This window comes from Drosophila pseudoobscura, chromosome X (assembly GCF_009870125.1).
Source record: "Drosophila pseudoobscura strain MV-25-SWS-2005 chromosome X, UCI_Dpse_MV25, whole genome shotgun sequence".
Lineage (NCBI taxonomy): Eukaryota > Metazoa > Arthropoda > Insecta > Diptera > Drosophilidae > Drosophila > Drosophila pseudoobscura.
Window position 1 is genome coordinate 18,761,875 of NC_046683.1, and position 20,764 is coordinate 18,782,638.

At 48.3% G+C, this 20,764-nt stretch overlaps 3 protein-coding genes and 1 long non-coding RNA gene across 4 annotated transcripts; 2 read left to right on the forward strand and 2 right to left on the reverse strand.

The window, feature by feature from the left end:
* The first annotated feature begins 2,539 nt into the window (after positions 1 to 2,539).
* Positions 2,540 to 4,415, forward strand: LOC117184547 (uncharacterized). The gene is made up of 7 exons (XM_033382738.1): positions 2,540 to 2,689; positions 2,781 to 2,878; positions 2,952 to 3,146; positions 3,490 to 3,557; positions 3,612 to 3,891; positions 3,970 to 4,110; positions 4,173 to 4,415. Exons 1-6 carry the CDS (start codon positions 2,669 to 2,671, stop codon positions 4,082 to 4,084), a joined length of 777 nt encoding a protein of 258 aa, XP_033238629.1. The 5' UTR covers positions 2,540 to 2,668; the 3' UTR covers positions 4,085 to 4,110; positions 4,173 to 4,415.
* A 1,755-nt stretch (positions 4,416 to 6,170) lies between these two features.
* On the reverse strand, positions 6,171 to 6,949 carry LOC117184548 (peroxisome assembly protein 12-like). The gene has a single exon (XM_033382739.1). It carries the CDS (start codon positions 6,919 to 6,921, stop codon positions 6,244 to 6,246), a length of 678 nt encoding a protein of 225 aa, XP_033238630.1. The 5' UTR covers positions 6,922 to 6,949; the 3' UTR covers positions 6,171 to 6,243.
* Positions 6,950 to 10,984: 4,035 nt separating this feature from the next.
* On the forward strand, positions 10,985 to 16,497 carry LOC26533158 (uncharacterized). Its single transcript, XM_033382740.1, has 3 exons — positions 10,985 to 11,164; positions 11,256 to 11,353; positions 16,285 to 16,497. The coding sequence occupies exons 1-3, from the start codon at positions 11,144 to 11,146 to the stop codon at positions 16,481 to 16,483; spliced, it is 318 nt and encodes a 105-aa protein (XP_033238631.1). The 5' UTR covers positions 10,985 to 11,143; the 3' UTR covers positions 16,484 to 16,497.
* On the reverse strand, positions 16,213 to 18,527 carry LOC117184549 (uncharacterized). The gene is made up of 2 exons (XR_004469946.1): positions 17,942 to 18,527; positions 16,213 to 17,880 (listed from the first exon to the last, which is right to left on the reverse strand). It is a non-coding gene; the product is annotated as an uncharacterized lncRNA (long non-coding RNA).
* Positions 18,528 to 20,764: the final 2,237 nt, after the last annotated feature.

Here is a 20,764-nt window from a genome sequence, read left to right on the forward strand (position 1 = left end):
AAGTGCGAAAATAATAGCAATTTCGACACCAAAAAAGTATTCAATGATGTTCTTGCTGAGTAAGTTAATATATTAATTGAAATTTTAATAATACAAACTGCCTTGCTACATATGTTTGTACAGTGGCTCACAGCTTAAATGAACCAAAGCACGTTAAAAATTTAAAATTTTCATAACTTCTAAACCATCAAACTTACCAATGAAAATGAAATGACAAACAAAACGAACTTCTTATATTTTTTAACATTTTTCTAAGACGTTTTAAATAATAAATAACAAAAATACTGCCTTTTTCCACCCCACAGCTTATTTTGTTCAAAGAGAAGGTGTTTTCTAGTGCGCATTTTGTTTTTTTCCTTTTTGCGGGGTAACGGAGAAGAATATCGAACTCTTTTTTTTGGTTGGTAAGATAAGTCAAATCTTAACAGAATTGTATTAAAATTTTTGTTATAGGACTGCTCAATTGATTTTTACAGGGGTTTGAAGTTTGAAAAGTGCTCTGGTTCATTTAAGCTGTGAGGCACTATATGTACATATATACATACTTCAGAAGTCAAACTAAAACAAAAAGTATTATTGTGTTGCTGCCGACCACTGTTACAAACGCGTTGTGCCGGGTCGCAGTTTGACATGATCGTTCATGTTCTATTACGTGATCCGGTGTTTCTTGCTTTAAGTCCGTTTGCGAGACTTTGGTCGTCGCTCGGTTTTTGACCGGTAAATGCTAGTTTCGAAGTCCGTCTGCGAGCATTGGCCGTGCCGTCCCCTGATGTACATACATATGTACATATGTAGGTGTACATGTACATATGTATGTGCATGCGAGCAGACAAGAAATGCACACAGACTGATGTATTATTTTTCTATTCAATTAATTAGGAAAACAAGAGGTGAAGCGGAGATTGAAATAAATTATGACTCTGTCAAACGCACTTTGCAAAGAAAAAGACAGCCTTTCTTGCCAAAGTCTCCATCTTCTGCAGAGAATGTTCTGGAAGCTTTTCAAGACGAAAATATTATGAACCGTTTTGGAATAACCAAGGGAAATACTGCAAATCAGTTCTATAAAAAAGTGTACGCATCGAGCTCGTTTGCTTATTGCATATTTTCATCAGACAAGGTAATCACCTTGATGCAAGCCAACATTCCGGAGCATAATAGGCATTATTTAATTGATGCTACATTTAAAGTGTGCCCTTTTGGAGATTTTAAGCAACTTTTAATAATTTATATTAAATAAATTAATATAATATAAATAAATTTCTTCTTATGCTACACTTTATTTACTAACTCTAATCAAAAATTTTTTTTAATTAGATAACCCCTTTTGTTTTTGTTTTGATGACTCGCAAAACGGAGCTGTGTTATCAGCACTTATTCACATATATAGACTCGAACATTTGCTGCCTTAAAGGAGCATCCTTTATAACAGATTACGAAAAGGCAATGCGTAACGCGTTAAAAGGTCTGCATCCCAACATGAATTGTTACGCCTGTTGGTTTCATTTTACTCAAGCATGCAAGAAAAATGCCAAGCAATCGAGTGGTTTTGAAAATACGCTGAAATGCAATAAGAAATGTTCTCAGGATCGCTCAAAAAAAATAATGGACGCAATGGATCTTTTTGAAAGAGGTGAAATTGATATACAGGGATTTCTGACATGCACTGTTTCCTTAGCTGACCGCTTTTCAAAGCAGGACTTCTTTGAAGGTGTGGACAATGAAAGCAATTTAACTGGAATGTCTTCTGATATGAAATCTTCCACATCGTCACTTTCATCGAATGCTTCTCATTCAAGTCAGTCATCTGATAAGTCATTGGTTCAAATAAATCCATGCAATGTGTGCCTATGTAACCCAAAGTCTGTGTTGTTGCGCCCGTGCAATCACGTAAACATTTGTGGTACATGTTGGGATCAAATTGTGGCCCACAACCAAGCAAAAAACGACGTGGAAGAAAATGAAAATATAAAGCTAAAATGTCCAAGTTGCAACCAAGAAGTCGAAGAGGCCATACGCAATGTTTTTATTTATAATTAACTTGTGTAAGTTAAGAACGAAAAAATTTAAGAAAACTGCTATTATGATTTCTGTGTATTTGGACTATTGCACATTTTTTAATTTCAATAAAATTATGTTATAAAAGGAAATGCTGTCAAAAAAATATAAGTGTATTTTACATGCGAAATTAGTTAATTATTTTCTGGCGGACTTAAGTCGTTTCGAAACGACATATCTCCGCCGTGTCACAAACGACATATCTCCGCGCGGAGTTATGACGGGCGTATAACCGCCCGGATACTTTAAACTTCCGGATCTTACGATCCGGGCGCGTGTAGCTCCGAAGAGGCGACCGCATAGCATCTTGTGGGCGGTTGTAGTGGCTTTGTTGGGGCGTGTGGCAGAGTGGCGATGGCTGGCAGTGTAAATTTTGTTCCTGCTCAGCCTCATTTGGTATTTATTGGCATTTGAAGGGGGTAGGGGGGGGTGGGTGTGGGATTGGCTGGGCATAAATTGCCGAAGTTGGCGACCGATAACACACTGGGCATTGATAAATGCAATTTAAATTTGAAATGGCTTTTGTGTGTTATCGGTCATTTTTGTCTAGTATTTGCGTGGTATTTTTGGTGATACCACATGTCAAGGGGAATATGGGAATGGCAGATAGATGGGGAAGAAGAGGAAAAAGGTAATAAAACTAATCAGAAAACTACTAATAATATACAATTATCTACAGAAAAACTACATTAATTTACAAAAACTTATTTCTAATATCACAGGCAACTAATCTAACTAAAACTATGGACAACTACGGACATGCAAAAACTACAGAAACAACAGGATTGACATCTACAACAAATACATTGATGCAGACAAGGTAAAATAAACAATAATTGACATACATTTACAACATATAAACATATTAATTATATTTATTTTATTTCTAACAGGAGGACAAACAACAACGGAGCACCGGCAGGCATAACAGACGCAATGCGAACATTACGCTGTATACTGGCCGGCTCTGTTGTCCCCCTGTGTGTTGTTTATTGGCGATGGCTGGATTGGTGGTGTTGGCGTGCATCGTGGGCAAAGTTGGAGATGGCGAGCGGCTCTAGTCCGGCCGCCCACGTTGCATCTGTCAGGTGAGATGGCGCATCCAATCGAGTGGCACTGGTCCGGCCACCCGAGATGCATTGTCCAGTGCGTTGGCATTGGCATCGATATGTGATGCCAACGAATCATGTTATTGGCCGCATCCAAGTGGCTGCTGGTCCGGCCACCAGGATGCGCTGTCGATTTTAATTGTTGGCCGCATCCGAGTGGCTGCTGGTCCGGCCACCAGGATGCGCTGTCAGGTGGATTGGCCTGGCCTCCTCGGCCACGTTCGTCGTCAGTTTTTAATGGCGTTTTGGATGGCTGCTGGTCCGGCCATCCAGGTGAGGTGTTTGTTTTTTGGCTTTGGTTTTAATTTTTCTTTATTTGCAGGTGCTTATCGGCGTTTGAATGTTGTTTGTGGCGACCCTTGTCTGGTTGGTGTTGGCGTAAAACAGCAGGTGAGTTGAGTGTTTTTATTGGCAGCCTCCTTCATGATTCTCCTTTTTTTGCAGGATTTGCTGGCGTCTGGCGGCTCAACACCAGGCCATCCCGCCCTCACATAATTGGCATGAGAGACGGGTGCGACCCAGTGGAGCGGCAACAGGCGCCAGCATCTGCGTCGTCGTTTGGAATGGCAGCTGTGAGCAGGTATTTACGTGACGTCATTGTGATGGTGTGGTGTGGTGGCAGCGTCATCGAAAGGGGCCTCATATTCCGCCCAATTGGCAGAAGATTGTCATTGTTAATGGCGAGGCAGCTTCTTGTTGGTCAGCTCTGTCTGGTGATTGGCAGGTACGTGTGGTTTTTGTGTGTTTTTGCTGTTTTTCGGGTTGGCGTGAATTGACTGTTTTTATTTTTAATGTGTTTTAGTGGCTGGCCTCTGGACTTTTGTTGGATTGGCGGTGGTAGTGCTGCTGATGAGGCCTCCAAATTTCGCCCATTTTGCCTCAAGAGAGTTGCAGGAGTGGTGAGGCAGCTGCTGTAGGGGCAGCTCTGTCGGTTCAATGGCGGGTGAGTATGTTTGGTCATTTGCAGATTGTTGTTAATTGTGTTTAATTTTTGTCTATTTTTAGGTGGCATTGGCATTAAACTTCTGCTATTTGGCGCAGTCAGTAATCGCCGTAAAATCCGTCGCTTTCGAAGTCGCCGCTGGAGTGACCATTTAGAAACCTACGTAGGTCCTCGTAAGGCTCTTCATCGGTCCATTGGCTGTCGTCGTCAATGTCCATATCCGGCTCACCGTCCGATATGGCTACTGCTGCTGCTGTATTGGCTGCTGGTTGTGGTGGCGGCGGGTGTGTAGGTGGTGTTGTCTGTAGTGGCGGCATGGCTGCCAAGCCCCCGCCTCTAGCCTCTGTCAGGTTTGCGATCACCGTGGCCATTGCTGTCAACCTTTCCTCCAGCATTTTAATTTTAATGGCGCTCTCTTTTAGATGTTTGGCACAGCTGTCCTTGCACTGGGCGCCTGGCCGCTGCTGCTGCTGAGCACGATTTGGGATCGGCTGCATCGGCTGGACCCTCTGGTGTTGGCGCCCCCTGGTCGATGGCTGGGGATGTTGGTCGCGATGCTGTAGCTGTTGCCGATGCTGCCGACCCAGACCGTGTTGACGTTGCTGCTGCGGCTGTGTGTGGAGTGGCTGTGTGGGTGGCTGCTGCTGCAACTGTCGCTGTAGTGGCTGCCGGTGACGTTGTGGTGGCTGCTGGAGACGATGTGCTGGCTGTTGCTGCTGCATTGGCTGTTGCATTGGCTGTGGCTGCTGCCGTAGTGGCTGAGGCTGCTGCTGCTGCCGTCGATTCTCCTCCTCCCTGGCGACCCTGTGGGCCACGAGCCTCTGCCTGGCTGCCTTGTAGGCGCTGCAGCCCTTGTAGGCGCTAATGTGTTGGCCCTGGCAGTTGGCGCATTTCGGATTGACGGCCCTTGGCTTGCTGCACTCCGTCGTCAGGTGCCCGCCCGCGCATTTCATGCAGACAGCAGCTCGTCTACAATATGCACGGGTTTTTTTTTTTTTTTTTTTTTTTATATTCATATACTTATTTATTTGCTCTATAATATTTACAATTTATATTTATCGGACAAGAGTGTGTTGGGACTAGGGGCCCCGCGGACTGCGGTACTGCCGCAAAGCATTGCTTCGCAGTGGCGTGGACTCCTAATCCGTCTGCTCCTTCCGCCTTCTCTCCAAGGACCTAAGCGTTCGCATCACGCTAGAGGCGAACTCCGCGGCCGCTTCCCACACCTTCGGGTCTGCCAGCAGCAGCGGCACCAGAGTCTCGGTGCTGACCCTAGACCCTGCTACTGTCTCCAATGTCTGACGCTCGAGGTCAAACCTGTGGCAGTCGAAGAGGACGTGGCGAGCGTCCTCCTCTATGCCTGTGCCACACTCGGGGCACCAGTCCTCTGTCTCGTGGCCGAAGCGCTTGAGGTAGCCGCGGAAGCAGCCATGTCCGCTCAGTGCCTGGGTAAGGTAGAAATCCACCTGGCCGTGCTTCCTTTCAACCCAGCATGCTATGCTTGGGATGAGGGTGTGGGTCCATCGGCCTTTGGGTGAGTGGTCCCATCGAGTCTGCCATCTGTCTATGCTGGTCCTTCTGGCGGCGTCCTTAATTTCTGCTTTGGAGCGTGCCTCGGCTGCACTGTCCGTCATGGCATCATGGATCTCCTTCCTCTCCCTTATCAGCTCCCTGAGCGGGACTTGCCCGGCAATGACTAACGCGGCTTCGTCTGAGATGGTCCGCAACGAGCACGCGATCCTAATGGCGCACAGTCTGTACGTTGCCTCTACTCCTCGCATGTAGCTCCTCACCTTCGCGGCTTCTGCCCACACCGGAGCGGCGTAGAGCATCTGCGACGTCACGACGCTCGTCAGCAGTTTTCTCGTTGCCTGCTTTGGCCCTCTGGTGTTTAGCAGCATCCTGGATAGCGCTCCCGCGGTCCCACCGGCCTTCGTGTGGACGTATTCCAGATGCTCTTTGAAGGAAAGGCGCGTGTCGATGAGGACTCCAAGGTACTTGATGGACCTCTGCGATTCGATCGCGGTCCCACCCACCTGTACTCTGGCGGTCTCGACCACTTTTTTTTTCTGATTCAGATGTATTTAACAAATATTCTCTATAACAAAATAAACACTCAGACTTATGGCTACGCTACGTTTCGTAAATGCGCACGAGGTCGTCCAGACTGATGGGATAGCTCGTCACCGGACATGTGCCGTGCTCCTTCATGTGGCTGATGATGCACTTCCAGCAGAAAACATAGCCGGAAACGGAGCACGCTGTTGGTGTTTGCAGGGGAAGCAGGCAGATGGGGCACTTGCCTATCTGGGGCAGCGTCTGCTTCACCTCCTCGGGAAGATCTCGCTTTTGCATGGCCTCGGGGTTCTGCAGCGTGCCGCCGACCTTACGGCGTTGATCGTTGGAGTACCACCACTGGATGAACTGCAGGAAGAAGGCCAGCACCTCCAGCATTTTCAGGAATATGTAAGTCCACTTGTCCTCCTGAGGCGGCTCACTCGGGTATCGCAGCGTGAGGCGGGAGAGCTCTCCCGTCCCAGTGGCTGTGCGCTGCAGTCCGTAGAAGCTCTCGCCGAAGGAGGAGGCGCGGTTCCGCAGGTATAGGTACTGCAGGATCCAGGTTAGCAGCGGCGACAGCTCCTCCCGCACTCGCAGGTTGCCCCAGAGTTTAAAGTCCAGCCGCAGGCCAAAGTAGTCGAAGATTTTACTCAGCGCCGGGTATATCAGGTTGTCCAGCGTCTCCGCCGCTGATATTTCAAAGATCGACGGCACATTCTGCAGATTCTGGCGCACGTTAGCGGCTTCTGCCATGGCTATTGGATGTCACCAGATTGTCTTGTTAATGGATAATAAAAGTGGAGTAATAAATAAATCAAATCAACAGTTTGTTAGTGTTGCAAAGCGGGGAATATGTACGGTAAAATTTACGGCTGGATATCAGGACCGCCTCCGTTTTTTGGGCCGCCAGCTCCAGCCCCGCGGCGGCTAGCCACGCCTCGACGGCTTGTATGGCGACGTTGGCAAGCTCCTCCACTGCGGCAAGTTCCTTCGCTACCGCCACTATTGCGACGTCGTCAGCGAAGCCCACCAGGTTAGTGTTGGCTGGCATCGGGAGCCGTAGGACCCCGTCGTACATGGCGTTCCAGAGCAGAGGTCCCAAAACGGAGCCCTGCGGGACTCCGGCTGAGACTTCGTATGCCCTAGAGCCCTGACATGTGTCCATTGTCAGCACCCTATTGCTGAAATAGCTGCGCGCTATATTCAGTAGGTAGCCCGGGATGTTGAAGGACCTCAGTGCATCCAGCGTCCGGGTCCAGTCGGCCGAGTTGAAGGCGTTCCTTATGTCCAGTGTCACCACCAGACAATAGGACTTGGTTCCGCCTCTCCACCTGGTCCCAGCAATGGCTTCCTCCGCCGTTTGTACGACCCTCAAGATGGCGTCCAGCGTCGACCTCCCTTTCCTGAACCCGTATTGGTTCTGGGAGAGACCGCCTGCTGCTTCGATGGCTGCGCTCAGCCTCGCACCGATCACCCTTTCGAAGACTTTTCCCATGGAGTCCAGAAGGCAGATGGGCCTGTAGGAAGAGGCCACCCCTGGCGGCTTGCCCGGCTTGGTTAATAGTAGGAGCCGTTGCCCTTTCCACCTCTCGGGGAACGTCCCCTCCTGGAGGCATTTGTTGAAAAGGCCCGCAACTTCCCTCGGGAGTAGAAGAAGTGCCAGCTTCAACGCGCTGTTGGGGATCGCATCCGGACCCGGAGCCTTCCTAGGTATCAGGTTTCTGCCTGCCTGCAACACCTCGGCTTCCGTAACCTCGCAGATGTCGCTTGGGCTAAGCTCGAACCGCAGGGAGCTAGGAATCTGCCGTCCTCGAGGAAACAGTACCCTGACTATGCACTCCAGTGCCTCTGGATCTGTTGGAGCTTTGCTGCCTGCGTTCAGTCTCTTCACCACCATCCTGTACGCGCCTCCCCAGGGGTCCTCTTCGGCGGCATCACACAGCTTAAGGAAGCATTCCCTCTTGCTGTTCCTTATGGCGGTCTTCAGCTCCTTCCTCGCCGCTTTGTAGGACTCGCTGCATCGGGCCAAGCGCGGTGTGCCTCTGGCTCGCTGGAGCAGCCTTCTGGCCCGGTGGCAGGTTCTACGGAGAGCCGCAATCGCTTCGCTCCACCAGAAAACTGGATCCTTGTGCTTCCGGAACGTCCCTCTCGGTAGCATGCTCTGGTCGCAGGCGCCTTCAAGTGCGTCCGCCAATTTGGTCGCCATATCGTTGACTCCGGGTGCACGGGTATATGCACGGGTGTGGCCAAACACCTGACATCGATGGCACTGGGCAGGGTCACGGGAGACTCCAAGTCTCTCAACCGTGACGGGCCTCCCACCCAGGCGTCGCAGCTTCAATACCTCGTATTGGCCACGGTCCGGTTTGGGGGCGATCTCAGCCTCGAAGAGGTTGTATTGGCGGCTGCGATCGAATCGATCGGTGATTGCCCTTACAAACCGAACCGTGAGCCCCTCGTTCAGCATACTGCTGCGAATCCAATCCGTCGGCATGGAGTGGGAGAGTCCTCGGATGAGGATCCTCAAGCCACGTTCCTGGCTGGGCTGATGCCCGAATTCGCCGTGGCGGATGTCATCGTCGGTGGTAGTGGCAGGGGTGTTTATATTGGTGATGGCGGTGGTGGTGTTGGTGTTGGTATTGGCAGATGTATTTGTAATTGTATTTGTGTTGGCGTCATTATTTGTATTGTTATTGTCCGTATTTTCTGTGTGAATCGCTGGTGATTGTCTATGTATTGGCTGTTTTTGATGTTGGTGATGGCTGTGGGTCTGGCTATTGGCATTTATAGTAGTGGCAGGGGCAGGGGCATGTGTTGGCTGTGTTGATTGCGGCAGAGAGGCAGGATCGGCAACTGTGTTGGTGTTGGCGGTTTTTGTTGTCCGTTTCTGCTGCTTTTGCTGTTGCTGCCGCAGCTCGTGCTGCCTCAGCTGCTCCTGAACTATGGCCTCCAGCTCCTCCATCGTTTGCCTCTTCTTGATATTCCTCTTGATTGGCGGTCGCTGCTGCCGCTGCTGGTGATGGCGGCCCCGTCGTCTGGCCTGCTTCCTCTCACCCTCCTCATCGTCGCTCTCACTGTCGATGAGGGCGCGGCGTCGTTTTGGTGTTGGTGGGATTGGCTGTGGTTGTGTAGTTGTTGCTGTTTGTGGTTGTGTAGTTGCTGGCTGGGCTATGGCTTGGATCGACCCGTTGCTCCAACTCGAACCAAGTTAGATTCGCAACGGGTTCGATCCGTTCGTGTATGTGTGTGTGGCTGCCCTTTGGCCGTTTTGGCGCTCTACTCCTGCGCGTCGGTTTGCCGGCTCTCCTCCGACTTCTCCCTCTCCCGTTACTCCCGAACGGTTTTCAATGTTCGACAGTCTGAGAGGCGGGAAAAGCGGCAGCGAGAGCGGCGTCCTATCGGCCTTTCCCTTTTTGCTTGGCGGGTTTTTGGGTTTTGGCGGGGTTGCGGGATTTACAGTTTGTATTGGCGTTGCTGTTGCTGATTTTATGGGGCTCGAGGGGGGAGTGGCTGTGGCCGTGGATAAATCGGCCATGGCAATGGCTGGGTACTCACCCGCTGGCGCTCCGCATTGGCTGGGGCGTTGGTGTTGGCGCCTGCGCCGAGGGCTCTGCTGCTGCTGCTGCTATTGGCGGTGTTGGTGTTGTTGGCTGCTGCTGTTGCTGCTAGTGCGCATCTGCGGGCCGCTCTGGCGCCGTCGCTGTGGCGTCTATTCGACCCTCGTCTGGCCATTCCTCTCGTCATAGTTGTTGTTGGTTTGTGTGTTGGCGATTTGCTGTCTGTTTGTTCCCTTTGTTTTATTAATAAGTCACTTGTGTGTGTGTGTTTGTATTTAATGTATTTATTGGCACTTTCTGTCTCTTTTACACAGTTATCTCTAGTTAGTTTGTGTATATTTATGTTATTTGTTGGCGTTTAAAATATTTATTTATTGGGGAGAAGAAAGTTTGTCGGTAGTAGTGTTGGCGGTGGTGGTGGGGGGGAAGGGACTTTTTGTCATGTCAGCGGGGGGCACGGCACAGCACGGCACGGCACACGACAGACAGCACAAAAGAAAACAGGGCGCAACACAGAAAAAACGGAGATGAGATGGCGACACGGCAAAAACGACACGAAAAACGGTTTTTGGCACGTCCGACGATCGCGACCTCTCGAGCGGGCGGACGAGATGAGAGTCTCTATTTTAATGGAGGCGGCGAATAATTCAATTTTTATACGTCCGACGATCGCGACCTCTCGAGCGGGCGGACGAGATGAGAGTCGGGCGGACGAGGTTCATGGTGGAACACTCATGTGTCCGCCAACTCCCATGCTCTCCACACTCGAGAGACCCGATCGCCGATCGTCATTTACCGGTGCTCTCACCCCCGGTTCCACTTTCACTCACCCCAATATTGAGTGAGATGAAAATGGTCCGAGGGCAGCAGCACCGACAAGCAGGCAATGAAAATTGTATGGCTGTTTGCTGTATTGGCTGTGTGTGTTGTTGTTGGTCAATGGCCCGTGTCTAGTGTTCTTTGTGCTGTGTGGATTGGCTGCTCTGTTGTCAAGGATGGGATGGGAAGGGGAAAGATGCCTGCTCCCGTATAACCGCCCGGATACTTTAAACTTCCGGATCGTAAGATCCGGGCGCGTGTAGCTCCGAAGAGACGACCGCATAGCATCTTGTGGGCGGTTGAAGTGGCTTTGTTGGGACGTGTGGCAGAGTGGCGATGGCTGGCAGTGTAAATTGTAATCCTGCTCAGCCTCATTTGGCATTTAGTGGCATTTGAAGTGGGTGGGTGGGGTGGGTGGGGTGGGTGTGGGAGTGGCTGGGCGTAAATTGCCGAATTTGCGACCGATAACACACTGGGCATTGATAAATGCAATTTAAATTTGAAATGGCTTTTGTGTGTTATCGGTCATTTTTGTCTAGTATTTGCGTGGTATTTTTGGTGATACCACATGTCAAGGGGAATATGGGAATGGCAGATAGATGGGGAAGAAGAGGAAAAAGGTAATAAAACTAATCAGAAAACTACTAATAATATACAATTATCTACAGAAAAACTACATTAATTTACAAAAACTTATTTCTAATATCACAGGCAACTAATCTAACTAAAACTATGGACAACTACGGACATGCAAAAACTACAGAAACAACAGGATTGACATCTACAACAAATACATTGATGCAGACAAGGCAGTGGTACGGGCCCTTACCGAACAAACAAGGCTCGAGTTAATGGATCTAGATGAGATAACAACGAAGGCAGAGATATTGGAAGCACTAAAGCGTGCCACAGGGGTAACCGAAATCCCCGAGGACGCGGTAAGGTCCTTAAGAGCCACCAGAAGCGGGATGCAGATAGCCACCCTATCCCTCCAGGCAGTTGCCGCCAACAAACTCGCTGAAATGGGGAAGATAAGGGTCGGCTGGGTGAACTGCCGTATCAAGCAAATAATGTCGCCAAAACGATGCTACAAGTGTTTGGAGTTCGGGCACATCTCGGTAAACTGCACCGGAGAAAAGGACCACAGAGGAGCGTGCTTTAGATGTGGAGGCAGAGACCATGAGGCCAGAAATTGCAGCAAGGACCCACACTGCATACTCTGCGCACAAAAAACGGGTAGCCCCACAGACCATGCCTCGGGAAGTTTTAAGTGCCCAGCGTACCGCGAGGCAGTTAGAAAACTCAAATGTTAAGGATCATCCAACTGAACCTTAACCATTGCAGGGTGGCCCAAGACCTTCTCACCCAATCCGTTACAGAGCTCAACACGGACCTGGCACTGCTGAGCGAGCCCTACAAGACCGTGAGATCCAACACGCGGGTCATGGATCAATCGGGGAAAGCGGCAATCTGGATGTGCGGCAAACCAGCACAGCACCTGGACGGAGTTAAAAGATCCAAAGGATACGTACGAGGGAGGCTGAAAGACCTATGGGTATACAGCTGTTACCTACCACCCAGCTGGTCACTCGAAGAGTTCAGCGACACAATAGACAAATTGGCAGATGACATCAGAGCACACTCGCCGTCGCTAGTAGCTGGGGACTTCAACGCCTGGGCAACGGAATGGGAGTCAGCAACAACGAATGCCAGGGGCCGTGTCTTATAGCCTCTGCACACTGAGCCCATCCCGGGGGAATGGTGGGATTTTTTGACAAATGTGAAACTCCGATTCACACTGCCACCATCCACCATCCAACATCCATCAAAAACAGCTGATGCCAATAACAAGTTCATTAAATTTGCGCGGAAGATTTATTAATTCTTAATAATGGATGATAGAGATATAGCAATTATTTCGGCTGTGGTTGCACAGCAAAATATTTTCTTGCACCAACTAATAATGTTGCTTAATGATGATGACGATGAGGACTTTAACTTTGACGAAGATGAGATGCTTGACTGGGTCAAGATCCGTCCAGGTCCATTTCAATAATATCCGAAAAGTACTTATTAGGATCTGAAATGAACACCTTAAATGAAATATATTTTTTTAGCAATAAATTAATAAAACTTACTGTCGTTGTCCAATGTGCTCTGCTCCATGTTGTTTATCCGGTAGCACCCCAGAAATGAGTTTAATTTATCGTAATGTTGCCACCCAGATGGAGCACCCCCGCTCGGTCCAATTTTATTTTTTTCAATCCTGCAAAGTATAAAAAAATAGTAGGTTTTACAATCTTTTATTTGGCAGAGTCAATAATATTTACCTGTATTTTTTGGTCATGTTCTCGAGCTTTGTCCTTATCTCGCCCCATCCAAGCTCAAGCCCAGCCTCCTTCATGGACTCGGCCATCTCCATGTACACATGTGAATTTTTGCGTGGTCCGCGCAAATCTTCAATTTTCTCCTGCCATATGTATGTCAACCAGCAGGCACTCAAGCGCGGCACTCCATTTCACCCTGCCGCCTGCTGTTGTTCTCTTGTTTGCTGCATTGTGTAATAATATTATATATTATAAACAATAAAAAACAAATATATCTATTCAACGTACCACTGGAGGAGTTTTCTGGCACTAAATCCATTTTATTAATAAGTTTTTGGTCTGCTGTCCTTCCGAGCTGTTCTGTTGTTGTTTTTGTTTTTTGTTAATTTTGTCACAATCATTGTTTACGTTTTCGCAGTGAATACCATTTTTCCATTGTGAATGACAATTATTCAGAGTTGCATTTGAAAACCATCGGCTAACTATCGCATAGAAACGTGCGGTTTAGGAACATCCAAAATGGATGGTGAATTAACTGGGAAATTTTCAGAACGGCAAAACCTTACGGACCATCCCCGAAATGGATGGTGGATGGTGGATGGTCGTCAGTGTGAAAAGCCTATTAGTGGAGGCTTTTGCCTCCCTGGACATAGTCCTAAAAAACGCTGGTTCCAACCCAACTTTCAGCAGAGCAGGTACCACATCCATCATAGACCTCACCTACATAAGTACTCGACTAGCAGCGAGTACGTTATGGCAGATCAGCGAGCAGTACACCGCGAGCGACCACAACGCTATCCTCTGCAGCATCCAGACCAGAAGAGCCACCCAGAGTATCGCTACGAGGGGGCACTACAAGGAAACCACGCTGAACACACCAGCCTTCAGAGCAGCCCTAACAGGACTAGCCGAGGTGGAAGGCGAAGGCGATCTAGTGGCACAAGTCATGGGACAACTCGAAAGGGCGTGCAAAGCTAGCATGGAGCGCAGCAAACCATTTAAAGGCCATAGGCCGGTATACTGGTGGAACCAGGCAATCGAGGAGGCCCGCCACGCATGCATAGGCGCCAGAAGAGCATACCACAGATCCCGCGGAACAGCAGACTTCCAGGCTCTCAAGGAAATCTACACCCGAAGAAGGAAGGCACTGAAGAAGGTAATCAAAAATAGTAAACAACGATGCTTCTTAGATCTCTGTGACGAAGCCGAAAACGATCTCTGGGGAAAGGCCTACAAGGTGGTCATGAAGAAGACCGGCGCATTCAAGCACGCGGCACCAACAGGAGCGGATAAAATGGAGGCAATCGTCAAGCACCTATTCCCAGCGCAGGACACGCAGATAGACAGGATCACGAGTACGGGACACCAAGTACCCCCAGTGACCCCGCAAGAGTTGGCAAAACTAGTAAAGAGAGTGCCAAACTGCAAGGCACCAGGACCAGACGGCATCCCAAATCGGGCCCTCAAGCTGGCTATTAGCCTGCACCCGACGATCTTTGCGCAGACCTACACCAAATGCCTCACAGACGGATGCTTTCCTGGAAGATGGAAGAAGCAAAAGCTGGTGCTGATACCAAAACCTGGGAAAGACACGGAGGACCCATCAACATACAGGCCTATCTGCCTCCTGGACGGCGCAGGTAAGATGATGGAAAGCATAATCAGCGCAAGGCTAACGGAGGCTATCGAGGCCGCTGGTGGACTCTCCGACAGCCAGTACGGCTTTAGGAAGGCTCGCTCTACCTTGGATGCGCTAGACAAGGTGTGCGGCACTGCCAGAAAGGCCTTGGAAGGCACACGATGGCTCGGCGGGGCCAAAAAATACTGTCTGGTGGCAACACTGGACGTGAAAAACGCCTTTAACTCGGCATCCTGGAGCAGGATAATGTCCTCCCTGCGCACACTCGAAATCCCCGGATATCTACAGGCGATGGTCAGCGACTACCTGGACAACAGATGGCTGACGTACGACACGGAAGATGGCCCTCGATCATACTCCATCACGGGAGGAGTCCCACAAGGATCTGTACAGGGACCTTTACTGTGGAATACCATGTACGATGGAATTCTTCGCCTCAACTTCCAGCAAGGAGTCGAAATAGTGGGATTCGCTGACGATGTCGCGGTGACGGTCACGAAGAAAACCCTCGCGGAGACCGAGAGCTGTATGAACGAGGCAATCAGAATCATAAGCGACTGGCTAGACCTGGCAGGGCTCAAGCTAGCCGAGCACAAGACGGAAGCGGTTCTCATCAGTAGCAGGAAACAGGTGGAGACGGCGAGGATAACCGTAGGAGGAGCCTCAATTACCTCAAAACGAGCAATAAGGTACCTGGGAGTTATGCTGGACACCAGACTGTCGTTTAGAGAGCACCTGCAGCAGACACACCAGAAGGCACACGGCGTAGTCATGGCGGTGTCACGTATGATGCTGAACCACAGAGGCCCAAAGTCAACGAGTAGGAGACTGCTATTTAACGTGGCCAAGTCATCCATACTATACGCAGCGCCAATATGGGCCCAGGCCACGAGGACTAAGAGCTACACTAAGGGCATAGAGTCGGACTTCAGACTCGGAGCCCTGCGGGTCAGCTCGGCATTCCGTACTGTCTCCACAGAGGCAATAATGGTAATAAGCGGCATACCACCCGTAGAGCTCGCAGCGAAGGAAGCCAGTGAAATCCACAAGGGAAGAAAGGCCGCCAACACACAGGCAGAAGCTAGAACGGCTAAGACCAGGGCGAGGGCTGAATGCCTCGAGAGCTGGCAACTCAGATGGGATAATGCTGTAACCGGCCGCTGGACCCACCGTCTAATCCCCAACATTACAGCATGGATGAATCGGCGGCATGGAGAACTTACGTTCTCGCTGACACAAGTTCTCAGCGGCCACGGGTGCTTTAAAGAGTACCTTCACCGCTTTGGCCACGAAGAAGATGGGCTGTGCAGCTGCTGCGGAACAGTAGAAAACGCTGAGCATGTGCTGACCGCATGCGCCAGATTCTCAGAGGCCCGCAGGCGAGCAGAAGGCACCATAGGAGTGCCCATTACGGTGGAAGGTTTGGTACCAAGGATGCTGGAAAACCAAGCAAATTGGACGGCGATATGCAGTCTTGCAATGGAAATCGCTTCGGAACTGAGGCGGCTTGAACGCACACGAAATGAGCGGCCGTAATAGGCTAGCCAGCCTTGCGAAGCAATGCTTCACGGCAGTCCCGCAAGTCTGGTCCATAAATATGTATACGCTATATATTTTTATTCTAATTTTTATATTCTTATATTTTATATATATATATCCTATTTTTAATATGAATAAAAAAAAAATTAAAAAAAAGACAAGGTAAAATAAACAATAATTGACATACATTTACAACATATAAACATATTAATTATATTTATTTTATTTCTAACAGGAGGACAAACAACAACGGAGCACCGGCGGGCATAACAGACGCAATGCGAACATTACGCTGTATACCGGCCGGCTCTGTTGTCCCCCTGTGTGTTGTTTATTGGCGATGGCTGGATTGGTGGTGTTGGCGTGCATCGTGGGCAAATTTGGAGATGGCGAGCGGCTCTAGTCCGGCCGCCCACGTTGCATCTGTCAGGTGAGATGGCGCATCCAATCGAGTGGCACTGGTCCGGCCACCCGAGATGCATTGTCGTTGTGTTGGCATTGGCATCGTGTGAATGATGCCAACGAATCGATTTATTGGCCGCATCCGAGTGGCTGCTGGTCCGGCCACCAGGATGCGTTTTCTGTAGAATTGGCCTGGCCTCCTCGGCCACGTTCGTCGTCGGTTTTAATTGCGGTTTTTGAGTGGCTGCTTCTCCTTGCGTATTTATTGCGGCTCAACACCGGGCAATCCCGCCCTCATATAATGGCATGAGAGACGGGTTCGACCCAGTGGAGCAAATAACAAAAAAGCGGCATGTATGACTCTGTCTATTAATTCTTTGCAATATGTAAACACTGATTGAAAGAAGACGAAGGAAAAACAAACGGGACATCAAAATCAAAAACGACCAGACGCGTGCTTTTCTTAAGTCTTCTTTGCAGTCATTTGTTTACAAATTTTCTTGCATTCAGTTCAGTTTCTTGTGTTATTTGAAGTTTTAGCAATGCCCGGTAAACGAACAGAAGATAATCTGATACAATTGGTATATTTTAATTATGGCAAAGGAAACACAGCTAAAGAGTTGCCAAGATGTTTAATATTAAGTTGAGAACAGTCTATAATATTATTAAACGTGCGGAAAAAGAAAATAGGCTGGAATTGCAGACCTCTACCGGCAGACCAAAAAAGCTTTCTCAGCGGGATTGCTCGAAAATATTGAAAACCGTGGAAAATAAGACACAAGCAGCCTCAGAGATGTTGGTCGATGATATAAAAATTAATCTAAACAAGACCGTTTGCCCTGAGACTGTGCGAAAAGCTGTAATTGTCCACAGATACTCCTCACACGTGGCAAGGAAGAAGCCGTTGCTGTATTGGGAAACAGCTAGTATTGGGAAACGCTTAAACTTTGCGATATTTAATGTTGACAAGCCTCTCGTACTGGGACGACGTGATTTTTTGTGACGAAACCAAGATCATGCTGTATTATAATGATGGGCCTGGAAAAGTTTGGCGTAAGCCGAATACAGCCCTCCAGTCGAAGAACATTGTGCCCAGTGTGAAATTTGGCAAGCTTTCAGTGATGGTTTGGGGCTGTATTTCTTCCAAAGGTGTTGGAGAGCTGCGCATTTTCAATGACATTATGACAAACGAATTTTATTTGGACATTTTAAGGAATGAATTGACAAAAAGTGCGCAGAATTTTGGCTTCGTTGATCCACAGAACACCAGCAAACTTAAAAACAAGCTGTACCAGGACAATGATCCAAAGCACAAATCATTCCTTAGCCGCACTTGGCTACTTTACAATTGCAACAAAGTGATTGACACGCCCCCCCAGAGTCCGGATCTTAATCCTATCGAGAATTTGTGGGCCAAACGACGCCCTACCTGAAAAAGTAATTTGATTCTGTGTATAAACGAGGAGTGGCTAAAAATTCCCGAATATTACGATATAAATGTCCTAAAAACTTCCACTCCACAAAATAAGTCGAGCCAAAAGGGAATTGAAAGATCAGGCGATGCGACGGTCCAATTCAAAACGGTACACATCGTTGTATGCGTGTGCAGCTGCGGTGTTTAGCTATACGTGTGAGAATATTACAGCTATGTTTTGGACACAAACAATAACAACACAGCTATGCGCGTAAAAATAGTTACTTAAGCGGTGCAATACAATCATGAGCGTATGAATAAGGCAGTTGTAATATACATATGTCGGAGCATGAAGACCCTGATCGTTCCCTAGATTCTCATCCGCCATTTTTGTTTCACCGCTGTCGCACAGCAAGTCACTTGCGTCGCGTTCTTTTCGTAGTCCAATCTCGACTGACTCTCAACAACAACACTAGCAACATGCTCATCTGATACGCTCTCTCTCGCTCAGACTGTGCTCTCAGCAACATTGAATATATCGATACAGCTATCGTAGTAGCACTAACCATACAGTATATATATATGTAGATGTGCCAGTTCATACAACGAAAGTGTCACACACTTGCGATACCAATACCCCAGAGTGACGTCATCATGAGAGAGAGAGCGCAGAGAGAACATCTTTGCATGTGTTAGTACACACGCAATACGTTTCGACAAAAATATGTGATTGTATGTTTTTTCAGATTTTTTGAACTCTCAGGTCTGGTTCTGTTTTGCCACCAGCATGTTTTAGTGTATGGGTGCACATGCATTCTCACGTACTTTGCGTGTGTGTGTTTGGTATTGCTGGCCGCTAGAACTGAAATTTGAGTTTGGTTCTTGTTTCGGGTCTTTTGATGAACTGACCTACCACCACAAAATAAATGATGAATGGGCAAGGGGTAGGGGTATGGTACACTACGGCGCGGGAAATGAAATAAAAGCTGTTATTTGCTTGATTAATACCACAAAATATAAAATATTACAATAATATAATTGCACATTTATTTCCTTGTTTTAAACAGGTTGATTATAAATTATAAAAATTATGTAAACGCCGTCGGTTCTCGACTTTTTTGTTTATTATAACTAAAACAATGATTTATCTAAATATACAATATAAGAAAAAATATATATACATATGTATACTAAAATAAATATGCATAAATATATATATTTCTTTCTATAAATAGAGGATATACCAAACACAGAGTACACACACAATATGTTTCGACAAAAATGTGTGATTGTATGCTTCTTTCGTTTTCAGAGATCTGATTGTGATGCCACTTTCTGTTTTCGTGTGTGTGTTCTAGTATTGCGGGGGTGTCGATGATACAAACTATGCGTGCGGTTGATTTCATCTAGAAATTTCTACTAACTTCCACTCCACAAAAGAAGGCGAGCCAAAAGGAAATGGAAAGATGATGCGTTGCGACGGCCTAATGCAAAACGGTACATATAGATGTATGCGTGTGCAGTTGCGGGCTTTAGCTATACGTGTGAGTACATTACAGCTATGTTTTGGACACAAGCAATAACAAAGCTATGCGCGTAAGAGTAGTTACTTAGGCGGTGCAATACAATCATGTGCATATGAATAGGGCAGTTGTAATATACCAGACCCCCTGAACGGCTGAACGATAAAAACTTTATGATTGCGCAGGTTCTTGCGCAGCTTTCGGTTCTCATCCAGCGTCTGCTGTTGCTTCCCACTCACCGACTGAACGCAGGCCCATGACCTTTCCGAATGCCTCCTCTTCAAGTGCCCACTCTTGGAAAGTGATCAGTAGCAACTGGAGTGGGAGGCACTGCAAGAAAGATTGGTGTTAGGCGTTGGGTGGAAGCCTGTGGGGTCGGTTTTTTCGGCCCGTTTTTTCTGCGTTTTTAGTTTTCTCGTATCGTCGAAATTGTGGATGCCACAGATTTTCGCCCTTTGTGGGGGCGGAAGTGGGCGGGGCAAAGTTTTGAAATATTTTTGGAGCAGTGACATATCACAGAAGTCTGGATCCAAAACACCGTTGCTCTAGCTCTTATAGTCTTTGAGCATTAGGCGCTGAAGGGGACGGACAGACGGACAGACAGACATGGCTCAATCGACTCGGCTATTGATGCTGATCAAGAATATATATACTTTATAGGGTCGGAAACGATTCTTTCTGGACGTTACACACTGCCATTTTCACCACAAATCTAATATACTCCAATACTCATTTTGAGTATCGGGTATAAAAAGTAACTGAAAACAAGAGCAAACAAAAAAAAGGGTGTTTAAAAAAGAACATGGTATTACCTTGCAGCAGAAGAACAGCGGGGCATCGCTAGAAATGATCGGTAAAGCTTGAATGAAGGCGGCGGAAGGCTGTGAGGAACCGCGGTTCCCACAGGCCGAGTGCGACCAAAGCACAGCCGGATAAAGGCGGTGGGAAGGTCGGATAAAGGCTGATGGCTGGCCGGATAAAGCGAAGGTCAGTCCAGATACCCACGGATATCCGGATGCGGCGAAGAGGCCAAGGGCCCCGAGAGGAGAAGTGACCCGCTCTCGGAGAGAGAGAGACACGCGAGAGGCAAAGGAGACGGCGGGATCGGGCCGGCAGTGATCCGACGCATGACCCATCCCACTTGGGCACTGGAGTCATCTTCACTGGGGATGTTTTGGCACTACGAGCGGCAGCCAGAGTCATGGACTTATCGCACTTCTGTCTGGTCAGACGCTGTTTGGTGCCAGCCTTCTTCATTGGAAGCTGCTGGACTCCGCCTACTCCTTTGGCACGAACGGTGCGATATGGGCAACGGCCGATGAGGCTGCCGCTGCCAGAGCCGCTCAACTCGTCGGTGCTGCATTCCATTGTCTTGA

Coding starts and splice junctions, on each gene's coding strand:
- LOC117184547 (XM_033382738.1), top strand. CDS start 2,669: ATGGGGAAGAAGAGGAAAAAG. Junction 3,147..3,489: donor GCCCACGTTGCATCTGTCAG/GTGAGATGGCGC, acceptor CTTTATTTGCAG/GTGCTTATCGGCGTTTGAAT. Junction 3,558..3,611: donor GTGTTGGCGTAAAACAGCAG/GTGAGTTGAGTG, acceptor CTTTTTTTGCAG/GATTTGCTGGCGTCTGGCGG.
- LOC117184548 (XM_033382739.1), bottom strand. CDS start 6,921: ATGGCAGAAGCCGCTAACGTGCGCCAGAATCTGCAGAATGTGCCGTCG.
- LOC26533158 (XM_033382740.1), top strand. CDS start 11,144: ATGGGGAAGAAGAGGAAAAAG. Junction 11,165..11,255: donor TGGGGAAGAAGAGGAAAAAG/GTAATAAAACTA, acceptor CTAATATCACAG/GCAACTAATCTAACTAAAAC. Junction 11,354..16,284: donor AATACATTGATGCAGACAAG/GCAGTGGTACGG, acceptor TATTTCTAACAG/GAGGACAAACAACAACGGAG.